General features: G+C 64.1%; 2 protein-coding genes across 8 annotated transcripts; both read left to right on the top strand.

Moving 5' to 3' along the window:
- Positions 1 to 168: 168 nt before the first annotated feature.
- Positions 169 to 6,176, top strand: CACTIN (cactin, spliceosome C complex subunit). Of its 2 annotated transcripts, none has more exons than XM_075038268.1 (10): positions 169 to 331; positions 830 to 1,319; positions 1,877 to 1,972; positions 2,985 to 3,130; positions 3,215 to 3,377; positions 3,509 to 3,626; positions 3,880 to 4,072; positions 4,404 to 4,526; positions 4,694 to 4,962; positions 5,481 to 6,176. In XM_075038268.1, exons 1-10 carry the CDS (start codon positions 189 to 191, stop codon positions 5,969 to 5,971), a joined length of 2,232 nt encoding a protein of 743 aa, XP_074894369.1. In that variant the 5' UTR covers positions 169 to 188; the 3' UTR covers positions 5,972 to 6,176. The 2 variants fall into 2 exon arrangements, with proteins under 2 accessions (XP_074894369.1, XP_074894368.1); XM_075038267.1 differs by having other exon boundaries at positions 4,670 to 4,962.
- Positions 6,177 to 9,162: 2,986 nt separating this feature from the next.
- TBXA2R (thromboxane A2 receptor) lies at positions 9,163 to 16,108 on the top strand. Of its 6 annotated transcripts, none has more exons than XM_075038244.1 (3): positions 9,163 to 9,255; positions 14,289 to 15,199; positions 15,628 to 16,108. In XM_075038244.1, the coding sequence occupies exons 2-3, from the start codon at positions 14,351 to 14,353 to the stop codon at positions 15,895 to 15,897; spliced, it is 1,119 nt and encodes a 372-aa protein (XP_074894345.1). In that variant the 5' UTR covers positions 9,163 to 9,255; positions 14,289 to 14,350; the 3' UTR covers positions 15,898 to 16,108. The 6 variants fall into 6 exon arrangements, with proteins under 6 accessions (XP_074894345.1, XP_074894344.1, XP_074894341.1 ...); XM_075038243.1 differs by having other exon boundaries at positions 14,289 to 15,217; XM_075038240.1 differs by having other exon boundaries at positions 14,289 to 15,244.
- The last annotated feature ends 299 nt before the right edge of the window (positions 16,109 to 16,407 follow it).

The raw sequence follows: 16,407 nt of genomic DNA, 5'->3' as shown, positions 1-16,407 counted from the left end.
CGGGCCCGACCCCTGTTTTGGGGGTGAAAAGGAAGAAAAAAAGGGACCGGGGAGGGAGGGGGGGGTGGTGCGGGCAGGGAGGCCGTGGGGCGGGCGGGCAGACAGGCAGTGGAGCGGGCAGCCCTGCGCGCCGGACGCTGCCGAAGGCCCCCGGGGCGGAGCCACAGCCGGAAGCGCAGTCGGGGCCCATGGGCTCGGGGTCGCGCAGCCCGGCCCGGCGGCGGCGGTCCCGCTCGCCTCGGCGGGAGCGGGGCCGGGAACGTTCCGGTAGCCGGGAGAAGCGGCGGCGCCGGAGCCGAAGTGGGGGGCGCCGCCGGGAGCCGAGCTCCGGGTGAGCGGGGAGCGGGCCCGGAGCGACCGGGCCTTGACTGAGGCGGGGTGGGGGGGGGAGCGGGGAGCCGGGTCTCGGTGTGCCGGGGCCCCGGGGGGGAGACCGGCCCCGGTGTGGCCGGGGGCTCGGACGGGCCAAGCCAGGCCCTTCTTCCCGGCCCCGGTGCGAGGCTGAGGTGAAGGCGCCGGGGGAGCCCGGGGAGAGACCGCGGCGGGGCGGGGGCCGAGCGAGGCTGGAATACGCCCGGGCCGGTGAGTGGTTTGGAAAGAGTTGTGGTGACACAAAACCAGCCCGTTTGGGGTTCAGCTGGGGGGAGAGGGGGGGTACCGGGAAGCGCCTCTGAGCTTGCTCGGCTCCGCTGGTGGCTCTGGCTGCGGCCCGGGTCGGTTCTGGCCATATCTGCAGCAGGGAAATGCGCTCGCCGCTCCGGAGCACTCGTTGTCCAACACGGAGCCTGCAACCATCTCCTAACTGAAAGTCGGTTTTCCTCCCACCCAGCTCTGACTCTGGTGATGAGAGACAGAAATGGAAGAAGAAGAAAAGCAAAAGCAGGGACCAGCACCATAAAAGCGAGAAGAAGCACCGCTCACGGTCCCGGGGTCGCTCCTCTGGCTCGAGCTCGGAGCGCGAGCGAGACAAGAGGAGAGCCCGGAGCAGAGAGCGGTGGAGGAAGAGAGATGGCTCCAAGTCTTCTGTGTCCTCCGTCAGCTCTCCCTCCCCGCCACGCTCCCGGGGCAGGGAGGAGACAGGGCAGCAGCTGAGCCTCCAGGAGCGCTTAAGGCTGAAGGAGGAGAAGAAGAAGCAGGCTGCGCTCATGAAAGCCTTGGAGACGCCCGAGGAGAAACGGGCTCGCCGGCTGGCCAAGAAGGAGGCCAAGGAGAGGAAGAAGCGGGAGAAGATGGGGTGGGGAGAGGAGTACATGGGTTACACCAACACCGACAATCCCTTTGGGGACAACAACCTGCTGGGCACCTTCATCTGGAGCAAGGTGAGCCCTCTTCCGTGCCCATGTGTTGTAGGAGGCTGCTTGAAGTAGATCAGACCTCTGCAGCCACCTTGGAACAGGACAGAGGAGAAGGGAGTGTTGGGGGGGGACACATTTGCTTGAGGTAGGAACCTCTGTAACACTAGAGCAGCCACGTGAGAGCAAAGCGCTTGTCTAGGGCAGCAGCTGGATGTTTCTGACAAGCTCAGTGGGGTTTTACCCCCTTTTTCCTGAAGACCAAGGTCTCTAGCCAGGGGTGTGGGATGAGGATGTGGGTCAGGATGCAGGAGAGGGACCCAGACCTGCTGGGAGCTGCATGCTGAGTACTGGGCAGTGTTTACTGGTGTGTTAGGGCTCGCCAAGTTGGGTGGCCTCCCTAGGCTGAGCCCAGGTTTTGCTGAGGCACTGCAAGAGGAGGATGTGAGGGATTTGGGGACCTTCAACAGGATTAGGGCTTGCTGGAGCACCAGAAGCAGGTGGATGTGGTGGCATTTGCTGGCCAGTGCAGGGGCTGTAGAGGTTGCTGGGTTTCATGGCTTCCCTTGGCCACTCTATTTCAGGCACTGGAAAAGAAAGGGATCAGCCACCTGGATGAGAAGGACCTGAAGGAGAGGAATAAGCGAATCCAGGAGGACAATCGCCTGGAGCTGCAGAAGGTGGGATCGGATATCCCCTCTATCCCACAGTCTGACAAGAGAACCTTGTGGACAGCCCAGTTCTCCCAGTTGCTGACCTGGAAGTCCCCTTGTTCTTCTCACTGGGGGTGGTGGTAGGATGTAGGATTGGGGGGCCACAGTATACTGACTTCTGCTATTCTAGGTTGAGAAGACTCTTCTCTTAGGGTTGAGTCCAGCTCAGGAGGTGCTAAGGAGGATAAGTGCCAGGTCACGGCACTGAGGCACTTGGTTGTGCCTGTGTCCCCTTGTCGTGGTTTAACCCCAGCCAGCAACTAAGCACCACGCAGCCACTCACTCACTCCCCCCCATCCAATGGGATGGGGGAGAAAATTGGGAAAAAGAAGTAAAACTCGTGGGTTGAGATAAGAACGGTTTAATAGAACAGAAAAGAGTAAACTAATAATGATAACACTAATAAAATGACAACAGTAGTAATAAAAGGATTGGAATGTACAAATGATGCGCAGGGCAATTGCTCACCACCCGCCGACCGACACCCAGCCAGTCCCCGAGCGGTGATTCCCTGCCCCACTTCCCCGTTCCTATACTAGATGGGACACGACATGGTATGGAATACACCGTTGGCCAGTTTGGGTCAGGTGCCCTGGCTGGGCATGAGAAGCTGAAAAATCCTTGACTATAGTCTAAAAACTACTGAGCAACAACTGAAAACATCAGTGTTATCAACATTCTTCGCATACTGAACCCAAAACATAGCACTGTACCAGCTACTAGGAAGACAGTTAACTCTATCCCAGCTGAAACCAGGACGCCCCTGTCCTCCAAAGGGCTGGCAGTGAGCAGCAAGCAGCCCGGCCCACTGGCCCATGCTCGTTCTCCTTCCACATGGCTTCTGGCTCCCTGGGAGCCTCGGGCCAATTGCAGGAGCTGAGGCAGCTCAGTGAGCTGGGTTACAGCTGCATCCTCAAATGGGTGTAGTGCATGGGTGCCCCATCTGCAGTTGCCTCACGTATCCCTCTAACCCGGGCAGGTGAAGCAGCTACGCCTGGAGCGGGAGCGGGAGAAGGCAATGCGTGAGCAGGAGCTGGAGATGCTGCAGCGGGAGAAGGAGGCAGAGCACTTCAAAACCTGGGAGGAGCAGGAGGACAACTTCCACCTGCAGCAGGCTAAGCTGCGGTAGGTATGCAGCTTCACGGGAACGAGGCTGCCAGGGAGCAGAGGATGGCAGGCACCACTCACTGTCTCTCTTTTCTCGCCCAGGTCTAAGATCCGGATTCGGGATGGGAGGGCGAAACCCATTGACCTTCTGGCCAAGTACATCAGCGCGGAGGATGATGACCTGGCTGTGGAGATGCACGAGCCCTACACCTTCCTGAACGGCCTGACTGTCTCCGACATGGAGGATCTGGTGGAGGACATCCAGGTGCCAGCTCTGCTGCCCCTGTGCTGGGACTGGCTGAGGGGCAGCAGCTCAAGGCTTTCCCCCCTCAGCTCTGCTTCCCTGCCCATGGTGCAGAGCTGGTGCCTGATGTCTTGCTTGGCTCCTGCCTGCAGGTTTACATGGAGCTGGAGCAAGGGAAGAATGTGGACTTCTGGAGAGACATGACCATCATCACAGAGGATGAGATAGCCAAGCTTCGCAAACTGGAGGCCTCTGGGAAAGGAGGACCAGGTAAGCAAGAGGGCAGAGCCTGGTGTGGGGTGTCAAGAGGAGTGTGAGCGGTGGGTAAAGCAGGGTGTAGGGTCTGCCGTGTGCACTCAGGCTCAAAGGGGTTCTCTGGGATCTGCTGGATGGAGGCTGTGGATCTGGCAGGCATCCCCTTCTGGGGTCCAGCCTTCTGCTGTCGGGTGCAGCCCAGGAGGGCCTGGGTGAAGGCAGGCTGAGCTCTCAGAGACTGACTGGCCACCCTTGCCTGTCTGTTCAGGGGAGCGTCGGGATGGTGTCAACGCCTCTGTCAGCTCAGATGTGCAGTCTGTGTTCAAGGGGAAGACGTACAACCAGCTCCAAGTGCTGTACCAGGGCATCGAGAGCAAGATCCGGGCAGGAGGACCCAACCTTGACATTGGGTACTGGGAGAGCCTGCTGCAGCAGCTGAAGGCTTACATGGCTCGGGCCAGGTGAGAGCAGGGACTATCCCCTGGCCAGGGCTGTGGAAAGGGGCAGTGCAGACCCCTCTGTGAGAAGAGTTGGAGCGGCACAAACCCCCAGTCAGTGGAGGAGTTTTATACCTTTTCCAAGGTGGTTGGTTCTCCCAAGAGGGGAGTAGGGCTGGACACTCAATCCCTTCTCCAGCAGTGATGTTTACAATGAGGTCTCCAAGAGGGAACCAAACTGGAGGGTTATTCAGCCCAAAACCATATAAAACCAGGCAGATTTCTGCCAGATGTGGTGGGTGTCACAGCTCTGGGCACTGTGGATGTGAGGTGACGGCTCATCTCTTCTTCGCAGGCTGCGGGAGCGGCACCAGGATGTGCTGCGCCAGAAGCTATACAAGTTGAAGCAGGAGCAGGGTGTGGAAAGTGAACCACTCTTCCCCATCATCAAGCGGGAGCCGGCCTCCCCCAGCGACAGGTACGCAGCCCTTTCCTTGGGGAGCGCAGCCATCTGGGCCTCTCCCATGGGGCACCTGGGACAGAAAATGCAGCCTTGTGCAGCCATCCTTCCATAGACAGACCTCAGGTGAGCAGAGAACAAGGGTACCATCCCCGTCCCAGTTCTTTCTTCTCTCTTCCTTGCAGGCTGGATCCTGACGAGGGCATTGTGGTACAGCCAGGGCCGTCCTCGGAGCCAGAAGCTGAGCAGGACGCGGAGGCCAAAGGAGAGGCAGAGGGGGAAGCCGTGCTGATGGAGGAGGACCTGATCCAGCAGAGCCTGGACGACTACGACGCGGGGAAGTACAGCCCACGGCTGCTGGGCACCAATGAGCTGCCCTTTGACGCCCACGTGCTGGAGGCCGAGGAGGATACGCATCGGCTGCTGCTTCTGCGTCAACAGCTCCAAGTCACAGGTAGGAGCCCCACAGGCAGGTCTGCGCCCACCGGCCTCGCAGCCTGCCTGGCATGGAGGACGTGTGTGTGGTTCGGGGTGCAGGGCTGGAGGGGGACACTGCCCTCAGAAAAGGGTGAGTAAGGGCTGGAGCTGGAGCACACATACAGAGCTGGCCTGGCAGAGGGATGCCCCCAGGCAGCAAAGGGTGCTGCGACCCAGACAAGAGCAGGGAGATGGGGCTCAGACCATTGGTGTTCCCTGCGGGTACCCGTGTCGGGTCCTTCCCCACTCCCAGCCACACCACCAAACTGTTTGGGCTGCGGATAAGTGGGAAGATTGTTTTGGATGAGTGTGCCAGCACAACTCAGTCCAGTGCCCACGCGAAGCCCACAGGGCAGCGCGCACATCTCCAGGTCCAGCTCCGCATCCCCTGCCTGGCATCTGCTGCTTCTTCCCTCTGTATGCCCAGGATCAGTGTCCCCACAGCCCGGGCCTGACTGGCACTGCAGGACCGGACATCACCTCTCCTCCCTACAGGTGATGCCACTGAGAGCGCTGATGACATCTTCTTCCGTAAGGCCAAAGAGGGCATGGGCGCGGACGAGGCGCAGTTCAGCGTGGAAATGCCCCTCACAGGCAAGGCCTATCTCTGGGCTGACAAATACCGGCCCCGCAAGCCCCGCTTCTTCAACCGGGTGCACACAGGCTTCGAGTGGAACAAGTACAACCAGACCCACTACGACTTTGACAACCCCCCGCCCAAGATCGTGCAGGGCTACAAGTTCAACATCTTCTACCCCGATCTCATCGACAAGCGCTCGACGCCCGAGTACTTCCTGGAGGCCTGCCAGGACAACAAGGACTTTGCCATCCTGCGCTTCCACGCTGGGCCCCCCTACGAGGACATTGCCTTCAAGATCGTCAACCGTGAGTGGGAGTATTCCCACCGCCACGGCTTCCGCTGCCAGTTTGCCAACGGGATCTTCCAGCTCTGGTTCCACTTCAAGCGTTACCGTTACCGCAGATAAGGGGCTGCTCAACTCCCCTCTGGACCCCTGGCACAGGGGGTGGCCAGGATTGTCTCATCCCTGTCACAGACACTGTCCCACAGATGTCCCTGAGGCCTGGCCTAGCACAGGGCCTATTCCTGAGGGTTTTCCCTGTCCTTGCTTTTATCCTGAGGGACCCTGAGACTTTGGTACAAATAAATAGGGGTTGTTTAAACCATGGGATCCTGCGCATGGACACCCCACACTGCTTGGTATGATGCAGCTCTCCCGTACGTCATCACCAGCCAGTACCACACTGGGCCAGCACTGGGAGCTCCCCTGCTCCCCTGGGGGCTGGGTAGTGCTGGGGAGGGTGTCCTCACCCCCATGCCTCTGGGGTCTGTCACCCCCTCCCCCCATGCTGCCAGCCCTGTGTGCTCCCCTTGCCTGTTCCAGACCCCTACGCTCCCATCACCAGCGCCAGACGTGTCCAGCCCTGACACCCTCCAGCTGGAGCTGCGGCACCCTTTGTTCCACGAGCGCAACCCTGCCCCAGTGGTCCCTGCCCCAGTGGTCCCGCTGCCACAGACCTCCTTGGGTCCATCGCCCTCCCAGCCGGCCCCATTTCTGGCACTTTCCCCCGCGCATCCGGCTTCTCCAGCCTGGGAGCGGCACCACCTCCCTCGACCCTGGCTGCAGCTTGAAAGGGTTCAGTGGCTGCAAGGCAGAGGCGGGGAGGAGGAGAGGGGTGTTAGATGGAATATCTCCTTACAGGGGAAAATCCGGTTTCCACGGCCTGTGGTCCCTCCCACCCAGTGCCTGAGTGGCTCTCGCTGCCCCGGGCCAGGGCAAGCCATGCTCCCAGACCCCTGTCGCTGAGGTGGGGGTCTCCAAGGGCCTTGAGCGATGCTCAGCGGATTTCAGGCACGTTGGGGAGCACTTCAGGGCTGAGCTTGGGACTCGCTGGCACCAGTGCCTTTGGGTGATGGCCACGGGGCACAGCCACGCTCGTCTGGGAGTGCCCCACATGGCCCCATCCCCACCAGCTCCCAAACCTTCGGGGCATCCTGGCTCTGTGCTGCAGCAGGCAGGAGGGGATGCTGGGGTGTGAGTAATGTCCAGTGGCGCAGCCTCCAGGAAACCTCTGTCTTGGCCGTGATCTATTGCAGCAAGGTTGTTTGCTCCCTGCGGGCCACGCTGCATCCTGTCCCCGGTACAGCCCCACGGCGGAGGGGGCTCAGGGGCTGCCCAGGTCACCCAGCACCAGAACAGAGCCAGCCCTGCGGTGTGGGGACTCCCTGGCCTCAGGGGCTGCCCTACGGCTGTCGGCTGTTGTTTTCCCCCATAGCTCAGGAGGGTCGCCCCATCCTGCTGCTCTCAGCACCATGGGCAGGATCCAGCCCTGCAAACACCGTGGGACCTCACGCTCAGGAGGGGGTCCCATGCCTGCAACAGCCACCCACACGGGCCAGGGCTCAGCCTGCCTGGGGACGGGGGAGATCCCAACTGCCTGGGCCCTGTGCGCGGGTGCCCCTTTCCCATCCTGCCGGACATCCCTCGGCTGGCGGCTGCGCCGGGACACAACCCCCGGCCTCTCCTTCCTGTGGGTTATTTAAAGCCGTTGAGCGGCTGCTTGGCGCAGGGGGATTTCGGGGCCTGAGTTCAGTGCAGGAAGCGTGTGAAGGCCCAGCCAGGGATGGCTTTGGAGGAAATAGGGGGAAAAAAACCCAAACCCAGTGGATGGGTGCCCTCCCTGCTTAAGTGCCTGGCAAAGCCCCCCTGCCCACAGACCCTCTCCTTCCTGGGCACCCACACAAGGTTGGGGGACTCCCCCTAAAACATCCCTCTGTGTCCCCAGCCTGGACAGGGTCCATGTCCCCTCCCAGGTGCTACCTTTTCCCCACACCCCTGACTTCGTGGCCTGGACAGAGCCACTGGTGGGACACAAGAGCCTGAACCCTGGGAGCTGTTGTAGCCAGCACCCACTGCAGCTGCCTCAGGGGCTGGATCCAGCTGAAGCCCAGGATGTTTTTTTCCAGCCCTGGCTGCTCAGTGCTCTTCCCCACATCTCCCCTAGAGTTCAGGGGGAGCTGGTTACGTTCCTCCGCCTTGTGGTTTGTCACGGCAGAGCCCTGGGCTGGGTTTGAGAGGCACAACTCTTTTCTGCTCCCAGAGACAGCAGCAGCAGCTCACCCAGGTTCATGCCAGGGTGGTGGCAGGTTGGTGCAGAGCTGCATTTGGCACCCTGGTGCCCACATCCTCTGTAAGCGCAGCTGCACGGGGGGCCAGGATGGCAGGAGGGTCGGCACACCCTAGCAGCATCCGGGCACGGCAGCTGGCTTCTGAGCCAGGTTCCGCTCATGGCGAGGCTGCTCCTGCTCCCAGCACCCTCCCCCTGCCAGGGCCAGCCACCTTCCAGCTCTGCAGGCTCCAACTGTTCACTTTCCTCCTGGGCTTTTGCTTTGACAGTCTTCGCTCCGCACCGAGGGATGGGGTCTGCAGCCCGGCAGTGCCAAGGCAGTGGCAGGAAAACCTCCTGCTCGGGCCTCTGGGCATCACCCGGCCACCCGCACCCCCAGCCTCACTGGTCTTGATGGGATGCTGGGTGCATGGGGTGGCCCTGCGTCACCCGTGGGCTCAGATGCTCCCAGTGCTCCAGCGCCAGATGGAGACGCCAGCGCCAGGGATGGATTCCGCCCTCCCCAGCAGACCATGAAGAGCAGCAGTGGAGGCCATCACGTCCCCCGCGTCCTACAGCTCCCACGCCCCCGCAGGACAGTGCCTGGGGACGTGCCACCCTGCAAGCCTGGCTGGCCGTGGTTTTGGGCAGTGCAGTGACACAGTGAGCTCAGAGCAGTTGGGCTGGGAAAAAAAAAAAAAACCCCAGTGGGCAAAAACCCCCGGGCTGCATCCGGCTGCATCCCCTGGGGTAGGGACAGCAGGGGACACCAAGGGACGCCGCCGGGGGGGCACCCCCTCACGTCTGCGTGGGATCTCGGCCCTCCTCCGCCCGCCTTCCAGAAGCCGCTGCCTCCCCATTCCCAGGTCTCAGGGCCCTCTGTGGGGGTCAGCGGCCACGTCCCCCCCCCAAGCTGGAGGACGAGGCCCCGCTGCGGTACCAGCCCAGCAAAGCTGGGCCGATGCGGGTCCCACTGGGAGGGCGGCAAGGCAAGACTCCCCCCGCCTCTCCTCCGGACGCAGGAATCCGGCTCGGGTAAACAAATGAGTAACCCGGATAAGAGCCTGGCCCCGCTAAATATAGCTGGGACGGCGCGGTCGGGGTGTCTCAGCGTCAGCCCCTTCTCGCAGCCCAGCGGGGACAGGTGAGGCCGGGGGACGTGGCCCCTCGTCCCACCCGTGGGTGCCCACGCCTTCGAGGCCGGTGGGGTTCTGGGTGCCGGAATGGGGAGCGGGGGGGGGGGGGGGCTCAGCGCCGGGGGATGCTGCTGGGGATTTTGGGGTCGCTGCCCGGTGTGGCCGGACCCGGGTGGGGAGGTGGGCGATGGGGATCGGGGTGCGCACCGCGGGGGGAAAGGGAACGACGCGGGGCCGGATCCGGACCCTGTACCGGGGGGGGTGCGGGGCGGGGTCGGGGGGGGTGCTGAGAGCCCGGCCCCGCGGGGGGCGGCTCCAAGCCGAGCCGGGCTCAGCCGAGCCGGGTGGGATCCCGCCGGCACCGAGGTAGGGGCTGGGTGGGCGCGGGGGGGGGAGGGAGGCGTTGATGGAGGGGCCGGGGGATGCACCGGGGGGGGGGGGCTGAGAAGGACAAAGAGCCCACAAGGCCGGGATGGACGGACGGCGGGGGATGGACAGACAGACCGCAGCGCTGGGGTGGACGGGCGGAGGGGCTGGGGTGGACGGAGGGACTGGGATGGACGGGCGGAGGGACTGGGAATGGACGGGCGGAGGGACTGGGATGGACGGACAGAGGGATTGGGATGGACGGACAGAGGGACTGGGATGGACGGACGAACTGGAGAGCCGGGACGGAGGGACGGGGGGGGGGGGTTGCGCGGGGCTGGGCCGGGGCGATAAGGGCTGGCTCAGCCGCCCGGTTTGCACAGGAACCCGAATTGCCGGTGCGTTTTGGGGGGGGGGAGGGTGGAAACGGTGACCCCACGGAGGGGGGACACACACGACACGACGCGGTGTCGCCGCTCCCTGCCGGCTGTCTGTCCCCTGGGCTGAGTGTCCGGGGCTGACACGTCCCACGCTCCCCCAACGGCACCGGGATTTGCTTTTGGGGCTTCCCCTGCCCCACCGAGCGGGGTTTACCGGGGGGTGGGGGGGTGCAGCGGGCTGGGGTGGCCGGGGGCTGCGCTGGCGAAGTTTGCCGCCGGCTCCGCGACGCTGCTGGGAAAGGGCCGGGGCTATTCTGGGCTATTCTGGGCGGCCGAAATGCCACGATGCTGCAGGGGGGGGGGGGCCCTGGCTGCCGGCTCCCCCCAGGGTGCTGCGCTGCCCGGCCCCGGCTCTTGCACCCCAGGGTGGTCTCCCACCCACCACCGCCTGCCCTGCTCCGGGGACAAGTTGGGACGAGATGGGACAGGGACTGTGCCAACCGTCCCCCCAGTCAGCCCGGAGGGTGAGCGGGTTGGGGACCTCTGCCATGGGCCACAGCAAGGACAGGTGAGGACAGCCACCATGCATGGCAGGGACCTGCTGGTGTGTCACCCCTTCTGTCCTGGGTGTCCCAGAAATGTCCCTGCTTCAGGCCAGGACATCTCCCCCAGCAGCGGGTCCCTTTGATGGTTGTGGGTCTGGGAAAGGACGCTGGGGCCCTGCCAGCTCTCCATCCCCATGACGTGGCCATCGCCTTTCCCGTCCCAGCTGATGGCCTTGAGCTGATCTGCTGCCCAGAGAGCCCCAGCCTGGGGGACGGCTGGTGGTAGGACCGTGTCGGTCCCTGGCAGGAACGGCTGTGCCTGATGGCGTCCCATGGGACCACCTGCACAAGGGACATCAGACATGAGAGGCAGACGGGACACTGCAAAGTCCTTGTCCTTCCAGGACAAGGTGGGACAGGGTTGTCCCTGGAGAGGTCCAGCAAGCAAAGAGGAGGGACTGGACACAGGAGGGACAGATGCAAAGCACCCTGCAGCATCTTCTACACAGCTGCCCTGCAGCAGAGCACCACGTCCCGGGGGGCAGAGCCCAGGCCGAGGGGGCACACGGGGTGCAGGGGGAGTCGCTGCTGCCCAGTTTGGAGTCCCTTTGCAGGCGTGTGGTGCCCTGCTGCCCAGCAAACCTCCTTTCTCAGCCCCTGCCCTGACCTGATCCTATCAGCCCTGTTCCCAGCCCTGCCTGAGGAGGCCGGGGGAAGCAATGGGCTGGGGTGCTGATAAGGAGCAGCCTTCTGTGCACCCCATTAGCGTCTCGCCTTTCCCTTGCTAACCTCGGATGTGGCCAGGGCAGGAAGCGGTGCCCGGCAGAGGCAGGGCAGCCTGCGGTGCATCTGTGATGTAACGCCAGCCCATGGGCTCATGCGATGCCAAGAACCCCATTAGCACCATCCCCGCCACTGCTGCCAGCGCCTCTCAGCCTCCAGCGGCCCATTTCAGAGACAACTCCTCTCTGCCAGGATTTTACTCCAGCACCCTTTGCCTTTACTCACAGCCAAACCCTTGCTCCTGCGGGATCTCCCTGGGAGAGGGTTTTGCCGGAGCCAGTATCCCCAAACCTAACTGCACAGGGTCGGCGGGGACAGGCACCGGGCTGAAGGTCTCTCCTCTGCAGGATCTGCCGTCCCCACGCGCATCCTCCTGCGGTGGCTGCTGCGATGGGGGGGAGATGGTGAGTGAGGACCCCCTGCCCTCACATGAGCCCCTTCCCGTAAGTGCCTCTGGTTTGCTCTGGCGCACGCGGGGGCTCGGCTCTCTCCCAGCTGTGCTGGCGCTAAATGGCCCCTCTTTAATATTTGATTCCCTCTAAGTGCTGTGCGGTCCCAGGCCGGCTGGCCAAGGCAGCTCTGCGCAGGGCAGCACCCAGCTCTTCAGCCCCTGATGCCACCCCAGCATCACGGCTGGTCCTGGGGCAGAGTCCCCAGTGTCCCCAGCCCTGCTGGCAGCGAGTGGTGGGTGAGGGTCCGGGTCATGGTTGCACTGGGGCAGGAGGGGAGGACAAGACAGGGAGGGAATGTGGGTGATGGTGGGGTTTGGGGCATGCGGCGTGGAGCTGCCAGGGCTGGTGCATCCTTGCCTGGCCACGGTGGCACCACGGGGAGATCCCCCCTCTGGACACTGTGGGGAGAGGGGTCGGATCCTGCCACACCGAGGCGGTCAGCAGGCAAGCACATCCCATGGCTGTGAGTCCCTGGGTGATGGGAGCGGCAGGGTGACATCGCCCCGTGGGATTCTGATCCCCAGACCATGCTGGAGCGAGTGCAGGGACCACCCTGGAGCGGGGAAGAGTGGGAGGACACGCTTGGGGACAGCACCTCGAGAGCGTGGGCAGGCACATGGCAAGGGACAGCCGGAGCGAGACCTCCGAGCCGTGGCATCACTGTGGGGCAGGGGGTGGGAATTTGCCACCTCCCAGGGACACAGGAAAGGGCGCTGGTTCCTCGGGGACCCGGAACCTTCACACCGAGGTCTGACCGCGTGTCTCAAGGGGCCTGACGCCTTTGGGGCTGCCACTGCTGTCCCTCAGGGACCGGAGAAAACAAACAGCGGCAAGTTTTCGCTCTTGTCTCATGGAAAAAGCCGGGGCCGTCTTCGCGCTGCAGCAGTGAATCACCACCACACTCTGCCAGCTGCCCGTGCCGGGACAGGGATGGGGACGGCGATGGCGATGTGCCCCCGCCGCCAGCCCCGGGCCCTTCCCCGCTCCCCAGCGGCTGCGGGGCTGACGATGGGGCCGACGGTGCAGCCGACAACGAGGGCAAGGGTGCTGCCGTGCCGGGTGGGTTCCAGCACCCTCAGCCCTGCAGCCGGCCTGGATGTGGCCCCGGCGGAGGATGTTGCAACGCCTGGCCCCATCCCAGCCCCAGGACGGGCTGTGGGATGGGCGCGTGCCTCGGGTGTGCGCGGCGGCTCCCGGCCCTGCGGCCGTCCTCGCACGAGGGGCCGGAAAGGGGTTGGCGAGCGGAGGGTGTAAGGCTGTGGGACACGGTGCAGGGTTCGCCCAGGACATGGGGAATGCAGAGCAGGGCTGGGTGCAGGACCAGCCGCTGGGTTTGGCACCGATCGGGGCTGGCTCGAGGTTTGACTTGGGGACGGAGGGCAGGTGGCAGTGCCACCCTGCACGAGGGGGAGGCAGGGGTGCCAAGACCCGCCGTGGCCGAATGGGGTCCGCAAATGGGGTCTTCGCAGAGTCGGCAGGTCAGGATACAGCTGGGCAGCCCACGGGGGCCACTGAGCTGGGGATGGTGTCAGCCAGCGGTGTGGGGATGGGGCGCACGGGGTGGCAAGGATATCCACAGCCTGGAGAAATGGGTCCCAGGAGGAGAGGAGGGGTCTGGTCCCTGGGGTGCCTGGTCCCTGTGGCGGTCTGGTCCCCAGGGTGTCCAGTTCCCACCATCACCATGCCTCTGCCCCATCCCACATCATCCCATTTGCAGCCTGGACTACTTAGCGATGGATGCAGCAGCCCTGGGGCTTCCCAGATGCTTCCCAGGGCTGGGTCACTGCCCAGCAAGCCAGCATGGCATTGACCAGGCTGCTCACAACCGCAGCCGTCCTCGTGCACCCTGCCACAGCCACCGGGCCAACGTCGTGGTGGCAAACCCTTGACTCCAGCTGCAGTGGGGCCGGCGGGGGGGGGAGAATGGGGTTGTCACACGTGCAAGCCAGCTGCGTGTCCCGTGGCTGTGGGTTGGCTGCGGTGCTGGCGCCAGGGGGTGCAGCACACAGCTCCAGGCATGGACATCCCATCCTGTGCCTCAGTTTCCCCACCACACTGCGGGAACAGGGCCTCTCCCCGTTGAGCCGGGGGTGTGGAGGGGAAGGTGCGGGGATGGGGGAGTGTGTCAGGATCAGGCCCTGGTGCAGCTGCCCTGTGCTTCCATGCTTCAGCCTTCAGAGTGGGTCCCCCCCGCTGTAGCAGAGGGCAGATGTCCCTGGGGGTGTCTGGCCATATCCCCCCCCCCCCGGGTCGGGAAGGAGCCAGTGCCGTCAGAGCCGAGCCGTCAGTGCTGTGCTTCTCCAAACTCCCACCATACCAGATTACAGCCTCGGCAACAGCCCCGCGTGGCTCGCAGCCAGGGACGGTTAATCCCGGCCAGCTGTGGGGCTGGTGCCCTCCACTCCTGCTGCTGCACCCAGAGCCGTGCCCCACATTTGCAGGCTCACGGTGGGTGATGGGTGGACTTAGCCACGGGGGGACCAGCCCTAAACTCCCCCCCTCTTTGTCCCTGCAGAGCAAGGTGGGATTGGAGCCAGCACCGGCGGGGGACACGCACCATGGAGCCAAGCCAGGAGCATGCCTGAAGCCGCCAGAAGGAGCGGGATGGGCTGGGGGGATATGGAGCCCCCCAACGGCAGCGCAGCCGGCCAGTCGGACACGTGTTTTGGGGTGTTCAACGCCAGCGACAGCCGCACCAGTGCACAGACCAGCATCACCTCGCCCTGGTTCTCCACCGCCTTCGGCCTCATCGGCCTCTGCTCCAACCTCTTCGCCCTCTGCGTCCTGCTCAGCTCCTCCCGCAAGCTGTCCAGCCAGGCCCGCTCCTCCTTCCTTGTCTTCCTCTGCGGGCTGGTGGTCACGGACTTCATGGGGCTGCTGGTGACGGCCTCCGTCATCATCCCCTACCACTTCATCAAGTTCGCCTGGGCTGAGGTGGACCCCGGCTGCCACCTCTGCAACTTCCTCGGCTTCTCCATGGTCTTCTTCGGGCAGTGCCCGCTGCTGCTGGGGGCCACCATGGCCGGCGAGAGGTTTTTCGGCATCAATCACCCCTTCTCCCGCTCCACCAGCATCTCCAAGCGCCGTGCCTGGTCCATCGTGGGACTGGTGTGGGGCTTCTCGTGCCTGCTGGGGCTGCTGCCGGTGCTGGGGCTGGGGCGGTACACGTTGCAGTACCCCGGCTCCTGGTGCTTCCTCACCCTCCTGCCCGACACCGGCAACGTCATCTTCTGCCTGCTCTTCGCCCTGCTGGGCATCTTCTCCGTGCTGCTCTCCTTCATCTTCAACACAGTCAGCGTGGTGACGCTCTGCCGCGTCTACCATGACCGGGAGTCGGTGCAGCGGCGTCGGGACAGCGAGGTGGAGATGATGGTGCAGCTCGTGGGCATCATGATCATTGCCACCATCTGCTGGATGCCCCTCCTGGTGAGGACCTGGGCCTTGGTGCGTGTGTCCCCCACCGTGCTCCTGGTGAGGGCCCGGGTCTTGGTGTTCTCCCCCTCCATGTCCCTCTTGGGTCTTGGTGTCCCCGCCATGCTCCTCCTGGTGAGGTCCCAGGTCTCGGTGTGGTCCCCCCAACATGTCCCTCCTGGTGAGGTCCTGGGTCTCAGTGTGTCCCCGCCACCACTCTGCACCCTGGGTTGCCACCTGGGTGATGGGCTCTGGGGCTCAGCACCGCTCACGGGCAGAGCGGGTGCTCCCCAGTAGCGAGTGCCCCAAACCAGCCTGGGACCCCTCTCCAACAGGCTCGATGCCCTGCATGGACCCTCATCATCTCACCCACTCTGGGGCAGCTCATGGCCTCTGTATGGAGCCCCCCCAGCTGACGCCTTGTCCCCTTCCCCCCCCCCCAGATCTTCATCATCCAGACAGTCCTGCAGCAGCTGCCAGCCAGCGGCCGGATCCAGATGCTGCCCACAGAGACGCAGAAGATGCTGCTCATCTACATCCGTATGGTCACCTGGAACCAGATCCTGGACCCCTGGGTCTACATCCTCTTCCGACGGGCCGTGCTGCAGCGCATCTACCCCAGCCTGCGCCCCCGGCCCTCCATCATCTCCCTCTATCCCATGCTCAACCCCTCCCTGCGCCGCAAGCTCACCACTGACTCCGTCCTGCAGTAGCAGCCCCCGGGGACATGCACCGAGGGAGGGGGACAAGCCATCCCCCCATTCCCCCCCCCCCCCCAGGTTAATTAATTGTCCCCATCACCTGCATCCATGGACTCTCCCCACCTCCCCTGAGCCCGCTACCCTTGGCAGGGGGCACGGGGCTGCTCCCCCCTCCCCATCCCCATCTGAGTGAGCCCCCCCCCAATAAAACATAGCTTGTGCAGCTCTCCGTGCCTGCTGGGGGTGAACACCTCGGGGGCCCCAGCCCCATTACCAGCCAGAGAAACAGCCCTTCTCCTCCAGTCTCTGCTTTAATGAGCCACGGCCACTTCCCGCCACGTTTTGAGGGTACGCAAGCGGGGGGGGGGGGTGTCCTTGGGGATGGGGTGGGCTGCGTACCCTGCTGTCCCCCCCCACAACCCAGGGGACACACCTGGGTGCAGCTCAGGAGGGAGTGGGAGGGAGGATGGGGACCCCCACCAGCACCGTCAGCCCCAGATGGGGTGGGGACACGGGGAGGGG

Source organism: Buteo buteo, chromosome 10, assembly GCF_964188355.1.
Source record: "Buteo buteo chromosome 10, bButBut1.hap1.1, whole genome shotgun sequence".
Classification (NCBI taxonomy): Eukaryota; Metazoa; Chordata; class Aves; order Accipitriformes; family Accipitridae; genus Buteo; species Buteo buteo.
Note: the sequence above shows the minus strand (reverse complement) of the source record. Positions and strands in the feature narration are given on the sequence as shown.